This window comes from Artemia sp. Qi Xiang Cuo, chromosome 5 (assembly GCF_049724085.1).
Source record: "Artemia sp. Qi Xiang Cuo chromosome 5, ASM4972408v1, whole genome shotgun sequence".
Classification (NCBI taxonomy): domain Eukaryota; kingdom Metazoa; phylum Arthropoda; class Branchiopoda; order Anostraca; family Artemiidae; genus Artemia; species Artemia sp. Qi Xiang Cuo.
The window spans coordinates 22,304,630-22,318,978 of NC_142798.1; the positions used below are offsets into that span (position 1 = coordinate 22,304,630).

The 14,349-nt window shown below is 34.5% G+C and overlaps 1 protein-coding gene across 1 annotated transcript in view; it reads left to right on the forward strand.

The window, feature by feature from the left end:
* LOC148951953 (zwei Ig domain protein zig-8-like) overlaps positions 1-14,349 on the forward strand; it is a 247,860-nt gene that overhangs the window by 100,807 nt on the left and 132,704 nt on the right. The window contains exon 3 of the mRNA XM_089088770.1: positions 12,758-12,968. Within this exon, the coding sequence (XP_088944896.1) occupies positions 12,758-12,968 (211 nt within the window). The remainder of the gene's footprint in view (positions 1-12,757; positions 12,969-14,349) is intronic.

Consider the following 14,349-nt stretch of genomic DNA (forward strand, 5'->3'; position numbering starts at 1 on the left):
TACGTGTTCGAGGGTAATTGAACCGCTAATGGCAGATCAAATGAGAGGAGCTGTTTGTACGCGCCGATATATATATATATATATATATATATATATATATATATATATATATATATATATATATATATATATATATATATATATATATATATATATATATATATATATATATATATATATATATATATATATATATATATATATATATATATATATATATATATATATACTACGAAAACTTTACGAAAACGAAAGTTTTTTTTAAAGAAAAGTAAAGGCCATATTAAACTTAAGATCAGAAGAAATAGAAGCCTACAATATCTCAAACTCAAAACGACCAGAAATTACTATTAAAGAATACAAAAGGAAAGGAGAATAATTGGTATGGCTGTAACACTGCATATAAATTTATATAAATGTATATATAGTGGGCTGTAATAATGCAAAAGGTAAATATAACATTGGTTTAAGAATGGAAAGAAAGACAAACAATGAATTTACAACGATAATCAAGTTAAAAATAAGTTCTATTTGAACAATGCCATAACGCGATGACATTTGGTTATGCTATTTGGTGCTGCGTATTTATATTTTAGTCTTAATAGTCTTATCAATTTTTTCCCAAAGGAAAATTATATGGTGGGCATTAATGCAAATTCGTAGTTAAATTATATATAGTCACTTCTACTTTTCACACCCGTCTATCAATATTGATTTGGTTTGTATTGTCTGTAGTACTGAGGAGCTAATTAAGGAGATAGTCAAACCTCATATATAGATATGTAAATTAAGTCATACTTGTGAGATGGGACAGTTGCAAACCACTTGGCCGGCTCACCAAGTTTTTTTCTGCTTTCGCAATTACAAATAATACAATCTCGAACCATTTTTCATTGATTGACGCATACACACTAACCCGCTAATGCATGAAGAAGTGGAAGGAGCTTTTTGTTCGCACCGAGAATGAAGAGCCAGAAATCATCTGCGGGAAACTTACAGCTAATTATATATACAGTGGTTTTCAACAAGCGCATGAGGACGTGCTCAATGACCAAATCTGACGGCAGACCCGTTCAAATTTTTTTGGATCTGCGGATAACATATCTTCTGTTCTGAAAATTGTCAAACACGTCGGGAATGGTAGTTTCCAGCTACCAATAAACATATAATTTTTAGGTACTGTTTTGCAAAGCGGTAATCGCGCAACAATTGTATTGCAAAAATCTTTATAAAACAGGTTTTCGCTGCCTTGTGAGGTATAAACAAAGGGTTTCTCACTGCAGGAATTATATTTAAACTTTATTTTTTGGGGGTTTGGGGGAATACAAGGTAGCTAGGATAGTTTAGGTTACGTATTTCATATATGCTATGCTTTACCCCCCCCCCTATTGTGCAAATATATAGCCCAATTTTGTTCATAAACTATTATAGTTTCTTCGTATTTTGTTTTATTTTATTAGCATTAATAAAACTACACCTCTCACGTGCTCACTGTTTTGTAAAACACTACCAATTTTTATGCTTATCACGGTGATAATAAATATAATTTTTGGTTTTACATTAAAATATAGATGATTTTCACAATCACCATGATCTAGTACCCAATTCTAGAAATCAATTTTGTCGTTTTACGCCTTTTTATGCAAAAACAATTGGGCAGCAGTTCTCATACTACTTTTTACAACCGGTTTCTTTCAGACTAAGCGTGGTTGAACACTAATGGAATATTCACATGAAATTTTTACTTTTATGTTCAAATAAAGGAGATTTTCATAATCACTGTGATCTACTACCCTATTCTAGACATCAATTTTGTTGTTGTACGCCTTTATATGTAAAAACGATTTCATCTCCTTAAAATCAGTAGTAAGGCATCAATTAGCACTGGATCTACATTGAATTACACATGGATATGTGTGCAGTTTAACCGGTACATTGGCTTACCAGGGTCAGTCACCTATTACTAGGAACGGTACTTGCCTTAGCAGACGGGTTCTTATGAGGTAACACCCATTTTTTTTTTGTGTCAAACGGTGAGAGAGCGGTGGTTACACTATATAAGGTAACTTGATTAGCAGTTGGATTCAAATATAAGGAGTAATTTTCATTGTAGTTCATATTAGTAAGAGAATTGAATTCAGAGAAGAGAATAGTTTATTTGAGAGAATATTAGTAGAGGAAAAAAATGAGTGGTGCATTTACATTATTGGAGATTAATGATGGAACCGACAGCAGCAGCAGCAATGATATACGCGTACCCAATGTAGCTGTGGAAATAACCGCTGGCTGTAGACTATGCCTAGAATGGGATAGTATGTATATTAGATACGTGATATCATAAAGCAAGTTTAAGCAGGAGGAGCACATATGTTTTGCTGGAAAAGTGAATATTCTCCATATAAATAAACTTCGGTCAGCATTAGATGTCCTATTGAAATATATTGATGAGAACAAAATGAATCAGTGAATATTATTATTGTAATTATGTTCAATAAAAATGTTTCTAAATCAATGGTATTTTTTTCTTTCTATAGTATACTAGCATATATTTTCTAGAGTACAAAAATAAATTCTGGTCAGTCTAGAGCTGGTTGTGAGAGAGTTAGGACTCTAAAAAATGGTTAGATTCGAGAAAGAGCGAATCATGAGGAATCTAGTTCTTATGGAAAAACGTTTGATTCTAGATGATGATTTTCTAGAGCTGTATTTTCAAAGGAAGATATTTTCTAGGTGAATGCTTGTTGGTATAATGGAAACTGAGTCTCCATCATTAGACTGATGTATGAGGCTTTTACGTCGTGGTCAAAATGCATTTTCCAAATTTATTAATATATTGATCACGAAACGGCAAAATGATATTTGGGATATGCTTTTAAACATTAGTTTTGAAATTGAGGACTTTTTTCATGAGAAAGATGGTGCTCAAGGATGATTTATCTCTCTCTCTCTCTCTATCTCAGACAAATTTTGTTGTTGCTAGGTCAGTTTCATTGTGGTAGTGAGAGTGTCAACACATGACAAAATATTCCATACATGTCCGTTATGTATGTACTCACTGGGCAGCTGGTCATCATCATGGGAGAATGTCACAATGATTGAGGACTATGATGAAAAGTGTAGATTACTCATTCCGTGTAAATTGCATAGAGTATATGCTCTACAAATTAAAGGTTGTAACTCCTGTCTTGAAGATGTGTGTGAATCTCATCCTAGAAGCCACCTATGCTCCAATTGTCATTATGATAAATCTAATCAGTGGGAGAATACATATCCCGGTATGATTGGAAATAATCCTAACCGTGATTTTAGTTTATTGCTACGAGATTGGGATCGTCGTGGTTTTATATTTTTCTGGGAGGAGGACCCGGGTCAACGATTCAACTGTTGGAACAACAAAAAAATATGGTTTCTACGTCATCGTTGTGAAGACACTGGGTGTTATGATTATAAGCCCAATGATTTTTATTTGGCTGTGACGGAATGTGATTCGATACTTGAGGACACTGTTATTGAAATTTCTTAAAATAAGCAAATTGAGATATATGAATTCTATAGAATGAATTCAAATAGTATAGTTGACTATACATAGAGATATGACAAGACTGTAGTTACGCTCTACTTTAGAAAATGTGACCCTAACATTGAAGTACATCAGGATAAGTACACTGTGAATTAAGATAATCTACCTGCACTGCTTGTTGTAGACAAATACCTTGTAGTGGATGAAATCTAAAGAATAGAAAAGTCGTTTTATCATCTATATAAATTTTTTTTATTAATAAAGAATTTGACATACATTTTTAGAAAATTTTATTCTTATGGCACTAAAATCAATATTAAATAAACTTGTAAGTATTTTCTCCACTAGAAAGTCGTTCAATTGAGGTAAGTCCACGTAGATGTTGAGAAACTGCTTGTAGGTGTAGCCACGACATCTGAACTTGAAAAAGAGTAGTGCATGAAAGCCATATGTCTTAGTCATTAAATCCTATACTCTTTATTGATTTTGAATAATGGTTTTCTCCCTGCTTTCAATACATTTACTGGTGTATGGAGTTTGCAATTCATATGATAGACAAATATGGTAAAAAAATTAAATATTATTCTATGATTTAAATATGCATAGCCAATGGCAGTTCTTAAAGTAATACTGACTTATACTAAAAATGATTATGGTATTTTTAAAAATTTGAATTTTTTCAATTAAGTCCGAAGTTATGCAGTAGGACTTGTATTGGGAAATGTATGGATCCATACTAAATACATTGATTATTTTGTTTGTTTTTATGGTGCTAAGTCTATTAGAATATTGCCGTCGGGTGTGATTTCCCAATAGGTTTCAAATTTACTCAGTGATATTAGCGTGATACTCTCGGTCAGAGCATTGGTAAGTGTACACTCTAAACGTACATTCCCTGTTCGTACTATGCTCATATCATTTGTGCCAGACAAGTCCAAAACGATAACCCCATGACTTTTTGAAAACATTGAATTAGTTATTCCATTTTCAAATAGTTGAGAGTCTTGATCTAGGGAGTGCATGGCCAACTCATACAGAGTTCTATAGGTTTTTTTGTCAAATGATAGAGTGTACAGTGGAATACCATTTACTTTGCACACTAGGCTAGAAAGAGTAAAAAAATTAAAATCGTGGGAGGATTCAGTCCAGGATTCACCGGCACTGCCACTCTTCACAAAGGCCAAAGCAAATTTTGTTTGGATTTCTCCATTGAAAAATGATGAGTCACTATAGCTACGAGAGCCGGTGGCACTGTGACGTTGATTACTGATCGTATGAAGGACAAGAAGTTTAATGTTCTTACCATTGGCTCTTAGCTTTTCCACTGCCAATGCAACAGAGCTCATAACTTGTTGTTTTCGGACGTGGAGACGTGCGGATGTGATAATAACATTTGCATCGGATGCTGCAGGAAGTGTTTTTCTCAAAATGAAATTTGATGGGGCCATCTGTTACTTTATGTCAATCTTGACATTGGGGGATAGCCAGCGGGAAATATTGAATATCTCATGATTTAATTTTCCGACTAGATGATACTCTCGGGTCACTGCGGTAGTCAACTCGCCGTCAGTATCAACACCTGATCGATATTCATAGCCCAATGACTGTCCTCTCAACTCCTTGTATGCCTTTGGCGTCATCATCATAAATTGTATGTAGCTTGCATAGTTTGATAAATTATTGCAGGTGCTCACCAATGTTCCATTAATGAATACATTAATTTGTTTGAATAGGTTGTGTAGAATACAGTTTTCATAGGAGAGACCATCGCCGGCATTTGGAGTTGTATTATCTGACTTTTTCTTCGCCACAACATTTAATTCAATAAATGTTGACTGACAAATCAATGAAATAGTCTTCATTAGAAAATATTTGAAAGTGTATATTTCCCGAGAGGGTTTGTTGGGGGTGAACTTATTCATTGTAGCCATACTTGATACTGACATCCACATTTTCAGCATTGAATAGATTCAATGAGAAGCTAATTGATGGATCTAATTCCTTGTGGGGGAGATAAGTCATCTTAAGAGAAAAACTCCTTCTTTGATCTAACAATCTTTTTCTTTTTCTTCTTCTTCTGCTTATTGGCCTTCATTGTTTTATTCAACAAAATCCTTGTTGATGTTCGATGCTTCCTGCCTGGTTGAACACTGATGAGTGAATGACGCGAACGCATCCTTTTCAATCCCTCCCAAGTTTATCGAGATTTTAGTTGCTCACCAACGGCTCTTGCTGAAGATGTAATATTTTCCTTAACACTCTCCTTGAAATTCTTGCCCGACCCCCAGTCCTGTAGTGTGGAGGCAGGAAAATTTGACGTAGCAGGCACAAGATATTTTCTAGCAAGGGGTAGTGCAAAACGAAATAGCCTAGCAAACCAGCTACCAAGACCGAAGCCAGACATTGTAGTACGGCGCTTGTAGTAGTCCGATCCATTGCCTATTTGACGTGGACTCCAAGCACCAACATGGCACTCGATATCGTGACAGAAAAATCGAATTCTCCTATTGTTCATTTTAGGTGATTGTGCTGTCGTTGACAATGGGTTAAAAATGTCATGTAATCACTGCTGAGCCTTTTGAAATTTCTAGAGAATCACCTAATTCAGTTCTTAGTGTTAACTTACAGAGTTCCAGATAGGAAGTGTTTACGGGAATATACTGAAGATGATTTATATTGTAGTGATGAATATGCTCTTGACTTGGTTTTTCGTTCAAGAACTCGTAGGAGGGGAACATTTGAATTACCGACTCTCGATGTTTCCACAAATGAAGCGTAGAGAAATATACAAGGGTCTGTGGACAAGGCAGGTGGGTAGTCAGCAATATTGAAATTAGTGTTTCAGGCACTTTTACTATTGATTATATTGAGCTTAAAGCCAAGAACATCCTTTAGGTTGTCATTGAGAATAACCGTTTCGCTGGCAATAGGTGAACTAATGTAGATCTTGCCCTCCTCCTTTGAATAGTTGAAATGAAAAGCTCCATTTTTACGAGCGGAAATTCTTTTATTAATAGAACGACATAAATCATTCATACAGGTGAGTTCCTCGTAGGGTCAATTCAACATATGGATAATCCATCCAATTGATTGTTTCGAATTTATTCTTAATCACCTGAAGGTGGTGGTGGTGGTGGTCCAATCATAGGGTCCAATTTTTATATCATATTTACGATCCTTTCTCAGGATGTCATAGGTATTTTTGAGAATACAGTCGACAAGAGCCACTTCATACGCACCGTCAAATTTGATGGCGGGGGAGAGTTTTGTCAAAAAATCACTTGTCGTATTTCAAGTCATTGTAGAGAGGATCAGAAACGTTGGACATGAAATTTAGATAGAAATCATGGGGCATTGTCAATATCTTCAACACCGATCCAAGAATCAAAATCAGAGTTATATCGTAGCCACCGAACAAGTAACTATTCCTTACCCCTGCGAGTACGTGTCTTTAATATTTTTTCAATTTGATAGATTTCACTAGCATTTTTAACTTTTTGCAATTCAGTCATAAAAGCTGCCGACATTCTCTTCATCCTTTGTATCACGCAGGCGATCAATTATGGGTTTAGTGTCTAGGATTTTTGCCACTTTAAAAAGTTCGGTGGACCATAAGTAATTCCCTATTTCAAAAACATTAGTTGTTCTATTAACTCGAACAGTATCACCAACATTGAATTTATTTTTCTTCTTCTTGACAAACGATTCATTGGAATAATGTTGAAAAAAGGTGTCAATTGTATCATGATCAGACTGATGAACTTGCGTTGTTATAGAGTTTGACACCGATCGATGAGGTCGTTGATTATAAATCAACATGATTTTATCAAGATCATGAATAAAAGCCGGTGTATTTTTCAATGTACAATATCTTGAAATTAAAAGTCGATTAGTTCTTATCAATCGTTCGGCCATTGCAGCCTTTATAGGACTGTAACTATGATATAGCAGTGTACTATATTTCTCTAGCACTTTTGCAACATGGGGATGTAATTCTCTTAATAATCCAATCTTTTCTATGTCTTTTTGCATCAGATTTGTTTTATGTCGTGGAAGTAGTTGACCTGAACTAAATAAATCATCGTTAGATGGAAGAACTTTTTTTTCTCCTTTTATATCAACACTAAAAGTACAATTAAAACTCCGGAAGGTTCTTTTTAGAGCCCCCCTGGGAAGGACCTTTGAGAACCGGGAGCTTCCTTCGGGGTAGGAAGATCGAAGCCCTTTCGAGTTGTGGTATCGGACTTCAAAACACTGTTCAAATAGAACAGCCTCAAATTCTTTCTCAGAAATATCTTTTAAAATGTCCCTAACTGTCTCCTCAAAATAATTGCTTGAAGTGATCAAAAATGTGTTCGCCTAAATAATGCTGTTTGACATCGGTGTGATGAGATATTTGGAAGTTATTAAAAAACCTTTTTCCTTTGTTCTTATATCTTATTGAAGATAGGAATCTGGTTATAAGAAACCCCAAGTTGCAAGTAACACTTAAAATTCTAATTAGACCTGTTGAGTGGATTATATATTAAGGTGTATTGATGTAAGATTTTGATAAACGAAAGATGCGCGCAAAACCTTTGTTCAAATACATATAGCAGCTTAAGGTTGATCGCTAAATGTGAAATAGTGAATTGTTTGTTTTTTATTTAGTTGGTTTTTTTAAAAAAATATTTGATTATTGCGTTAGAAAACATCTTTTTCAGAAGATAAGTTATAGGTAAGGTTTTTTAGAAATGTATGATAAGCTATTTCAGTGTTATAAGCATTCCTTCATATACTGCTAATTTGGTTAATGAAAGTAAATGAAATAGGATTACTATAGAATAGTTTAGAAACAAATTTAAGTTTTACTCATCAAAAGTTATGTGCTTGAGAAAATTTACCTTATTGTTGAAAATAGGGGAAAAAAAAATTATATATATATACTTACAAATTCTGACTGGGCTTCTACACCTGAAGTCCCTGGCATAGCAGGAAGGGGGTAAACCTCACGATCTTGAGTAGGCTGGGCTGAGGCATTATGAGAAGCAGCCCACTCTCCTATCAATTTCCTTCTAGCTTGCATAGAGGTTTGTGTTGAGTTAACGCTGGCGTTACAGGGCCCTGGCATTAAAAGTTGTGCGGTCGTTGGCTGGTCCAGATTATGTGTAATTCTACAAGCATATTTGATAATAGAGGGTCTTGCGGCTTGCATTAATGTTGCTTCGCTCCATCTTGGTTTCTTTTCCGAAGGGGGGTAATTGCACGAATCCTCTTCCTTAAAAAGAAGGCAAAATTTAGCAGGAAAAAAAAACAATCCCCTTTTTCCATTTTGTTGGATAAATGCTTAAGAGGTCAAATTTTGCCCTCCTCCTCTTGTTTAAAGGCAAAAAGTTTATTGCTCATTAAGGCGTGATGTATATTATGGCTTAAAGGTGCTCCTATTATTAATTTCTTTACCTTCCTTCTTTTTACTGCTAAAATTTACCGAAAATTTTATTTTCTTCATCGGTTTATTTTTGTAGATCATGAAGGCATTATTTTTTCACTGAAAATAAAAAAATGATATTTTTCAAGGAAATCCCAAACGAATTATTATTAAAATCATTAGGGGGAGGGATAGGGGAATCAGCGCCTCATTCATCATTTAGCACTAGAAAGTCGTTCAGACGTGGATTGTCACCATAAATGTTGAGAAACTGCTTGTAAGTATAGCCGCAACATCAGAACACAAATATAGTAGGGGTTCTATCATTTGCTGTGTTAGCTTTGAGACATTTCAAAGCATAAATGTACTTAGGAAGGTCAAGAGTTGGTTAAGAAGATGGAATTGTCAGTGAAAAAATCACAAATATAGCTCTTAATATCGCTTTTCAATGTGTTTCCCCAACAAAAATATGCAAATATGATAAAAACACGTGAAATTCCCTTTTAAAAACAACATAAAACTTTAAACAGGGCTAAAGAGAACCTTAATATTGATAAAAAAATTTTGTCCTTAGTAAACACATATACGAGATTTAATGTCCTCAGTAAAAACATGTACGAGATTTAATTTTTTTAGTAAATAAGTGGCAATAACGAAAATAAGGGCACATCAAAGGAACGGGAGCTTCGATTAACCACTATCAAAGTGTCACAATGTCACCCGTGTGTTACCACCCCCTCAAAAAATAGGGGGGTGGAATGAGTTACTCAGAATCATGAAGGCACTATTTTTTCACTGAAAAAAAAAAAGATATTTTTCAAGGAAATCCCAAAAGAATTATTATTAAAATCATTAGGGGGAGGGATAGGGGAATCAGCGCCTCATTCATCATTTAGCACTAGAAAGTCGTTCAGACGCGGATTGTCACCATAAATGTTGAGAAACTGCTTGTAAGTATAGCCGCGACATCGGAATTAGACAAAGCACGTATATACCAAGAGCCTGTGAAATTTGACTCCCAAAACTGTCACTCTCTTTGTAACACGCAAGCTTTTCATTCAAATCAGAAAAACATAGCATGTTTGGAAAAAGCTTGTTTCTGAATGATAAAGACTTGTTTTTCAACAAAATTAAAACTTGTAAACATAGCTGTGGAGGAGAGGTTTTATTTACATAATAGAAAAAAGCGTGCTTTGCCGTTTCTATCGAATATACTCATTATATTCTTAAGATTTTGTATTGTTGGAGGGGAGGGGGCTAAGTCCCCCCCCCTGGAATTTTATTTTACTAGTAAAATGTTTTTTTTTAATTTATGTTTTTTGGAAATAAAATAATGAAAATTTTAATCGTATTGAAAATTGAAGAATCTATTGTTTTCAAAACTAGTAATATGTAATGTACTATAAACAATGTGTTAAAACATAATGAAAGTTCGAATGCAGTGTATGAGCATTTTATAGGGTTTTTTTGCTTGAGCATATTATAGCTGGCCAAGTTTTTTTTAAAAAACCGACTAATCAAGTCATCATATGGACTAACCGCCAGCTCTCCCTAACCGATTGACACACAGAAAAATGTGTGTCACATTAGAAAACCCGTCTGGTAAGGTAAGTATCGTTCGTAGTAATAGGTGACTGACCCTGGTAACCCAATGTACCTGTTAAATTACACACATATCCATGTGTAATTCAATGTAGATCCAGCGCGAATTGATGCCTTACTACTAAAATCAACCTCAACCTAAAAAAAAATATTTGTGAAACAGATAGAAGAGCCAACTTTGCCTATTTGAAATCAGCACATTTTTTTGAGTCGGATAGTCAAAGGATCTTTTCTCTTGCAATTTGTTCCCGGTTAGGCCCTTTTTTTCCCTCACTTCCTGGACTATAATACTGGTAATACGGAGTTCCTCATTTACGAGCAGCTTCCTATGGGCGGGCTACACAGTAGTGCGGTTGCAACTATAGACGGTTGTGCTATAAGTTCAAGTTATTCTCTAAAGTACCTTGGTCAGATATATGACACTAATGGAACTAATATAAAAAATAGTCGAACATGATAGTTGACAGCGCTATATCGGGTTTAAGGATAAGTTACGCGGAAGTTCACTGGAATTCAGCCTAAATAGGAAATTTCTTTTCATATCTTCATTCAGCAGTTGCTTTACCAGTTATTAGTTATGTTTAACCGATATGGCAGAGGCTATCTTATACACTGAAACTAAAGATTGATTCAGCTTTTCTCGAGCACCTGAAGTATCTGCTCCGGCTTCCTCTTTACATTAGAAATACTTACCTGGAGAATGAGTATCAATTCCGCAATATTTTAATTCAGCTGCCCGAGCTCGAAGATAATGCTCACGTAAAAGCTCTAAGGTGTTTTTCTGATTGTGTATCTACATGCTTGATCTACAGTGTTGAATGTTTGGTACCGTTTGCTGAATGTTTGATTTTTTTTTCGTGTTTTGTATATATGTTTATATGAAGTTTTTTTGTTACTTTATCTCTTTTGTTTTTTTTGTTTTTTTTGTTTTTACACCACCTATTCTTCTTTTCTTGTATGGTAGGCTATAAATAAATTTCATTCATTCATATCCGGTGCATGAAAGAGGATATTGCTTTTGAATTAGTCTACATATCTTCCACCAGTATGTTACTAATGTACCTTCTGGCACCCGTCAGACAGTATGCGTCCTTTATTGTAAAAAACTTGACTGCACATGCAACAGAAAATCGATGATCAAGACGCCCTTTACCCGGATTTTTTTGTAAGTCTATTTAAATCAAAACAATTCTCGATGGGGAGGGAAAGTTTCATCATAGTGAACTAAGGAGAGCTTGCTCGCAATCCAACTGTGCAAAATACCTAAAAAGCTACCTTTGTTCAGAAAATGCCATAAAAATGGCCAAAAATTGAACAAACGCGTTTTTCAGTCAAATATTCATAATGCAAGTAAGCCCTCTGAACCTGTATATTTGGTGAATGTCACTGAGGTTTTCTTGAACTATAGCTCTGCGAGGGTTCATGGAGGAGGATGGTACTTTTGAACTATTCCAGCAGTATGTCACTACTTTGTCTTCTGCCACCCAACAAATAATCATTAACCTTAAAACACTTGTATGCACTTACAAAAGAAACTCAGTCATCGTGAACCCCTTCCAATCCCATAATTGCAAACGTTTTGACAACAGAGAGCCAAGTTTTTGGTGACAATCAGTGTTCAGCTTGAGCTTAGTTTCAACGATTTCCGTCTATCCATGCATTGTCATGCAAATCATAGAGGTTGGGAGGTTTATATCTTTCACCACAATAAATTCATAAGACTTGGGATGCACATGGAGGTAAACATCTTCTGTTCGGTCCCTGAGGATATCAGCGTTGAAATATTTAAGAATAGGATAAAAAATTGTCAATTCTCCATAGATCAAGCCTAGACACACACACCTCAATATTAAACCACCCAATATTTGATTGAGTTTTCTGCATTTGGAACTTAAAGTATGTTTTAATTTTAATAAATAAATTATTTCTTGAACTTAAAGTATTAGGCCACTATTAAACCTTGTAGTTTCAAGTTGGTATTAGCCTAATTAAGCTAAGGTTTGCCTTAGAGGGACTTTAAGCATCTTTCATAAAAATTATCAACCAACTCCTAAAACAATGTTCAGAGGAATTTATTTGTTCTTAGCTCCATTCTTTGTTTTGGCTTTTCCACGATTTAAGCACAGGCAACACAAAGCACGCGGAAACGTAAATTAGTGTAGAGTTAAAAGTGTTTAGTTGTTTAGAGTTTAGTGTTTAGAATTAAAAGTGTTTCCCTGCTCTTTTAGGTTTCTTGGATAAGACAACGAGATCTTCACATTTTAACAGTTGGAACGCTCACTTATACAAATGACGCCCGCTTTTCAGCGGTGCACGTACCTGGTACAGACACATGGACTCTACGACTTAAGCCAGTTCAAGTGCGTGATGCTGGAACATATGAGTGTCAAGTCAGCTCTGAACCAAAGATCAGTAGATCGGTGCTGCTTAACGTTATCGGTAAGCTTAGTAACCCACTAGGATCTGGCTGTTATCAACAGCTGCTTGACCTGTTTTTCTTGTGCGTTAATTTAAAGTGCATTTATTTGAGCTACAAAACTAGCTCAAATAAATCGACTCGTGATGTTTTTCAATATCTATATAATTCTAACAACTACCACTTTGCTGAAAACAAAAAACCTAGCCCCCCCCCAAAAAAAAACCGGAAATTCTTTTAGCAGCAAAAACTTGTATGACTAGTTTGAACAAAACAAAAATTAAAATACAAGTCTCTCAACAGTCTTCGGCCATGATATCGATAACTTTTAGTATACAATTATGAATCTAAAAAAAAAAAAACTAGAGTGAGCTCAAATAAAGCAGTAAAGCATTAGTTTTTATAATTCTTCAGATATTGGAAAATATAACAAGTCAGTTTTTTAAGGTAGCTTGGTAAATATATCATATGTAATCGGTGAGCAATAATTTTTGTGTGTTTTAAGTTTAAACTTTGTTCTTTACTTCCGTAAGAAGAACTTTGTTTGTTTTTTTAAGTTATTTTCACTGTTATTTTTATGTACACAATAAACTTTACAAAAAGATCCTGTTTTAATTTAGGCGATGGTACTAAAGAAGCCAGGTGGGTTTCTTAAGGGCTTTAATAACATTTTCAACTAAACTTATTCTTATGCATATTTCATTATTACTATCTTTAAGAATTTATGTATACTAAAACTCAATGCTATTGAATAAACAATAAATAATAAAAATTTATTGATAATTTATATATTCAATCATCGAAAAAATATTAATTATTCATTAATCGGTGTTAAAAAGCAATTATTCTCAAAATACAGGTTTTCAAAACCCATTTTTGATCTTTTGGTTACTATGGGCAGTGGTTTACTCTTCACTAGGTCGCAGCTACTGCTGCAACCATAAGTTAATTGAAGGCTTGGCAGGCTCTCAGAGATTTTCCATATTATTTGATGATATTTAAAAAGACATAAGGAGCAAATGTTTATATCATTTTGCCATTTTTATCCTCTTTTCTTCATACGCAAAAATCTGATTGTCTTAGAAGTTTGACAGCCAACTGACTAAGTAGTTTTAAAATTCCCTTGCTTCGTAGGGAAAGCTCTCAAATGAAAGTTCATAACAGACAAAACCTGTTTTATTTTCGCAACAGGAACACAACTTGTTTAATGGCTTGTTTTAAACAGGAGAATTGGCTGTGAACCATATAATAACCATGTTTCTAGTGTTTCAACATATTTTTTTTTATTTAATACTCAGCTAAAACAATAATTCGAATAGTAACGTGCTAAACCATTCTTCCTCAACCTTTTTAAATTTGTAACCCCACAAAATGACTCGAAATAAAATTAGTCTCAACGAAACC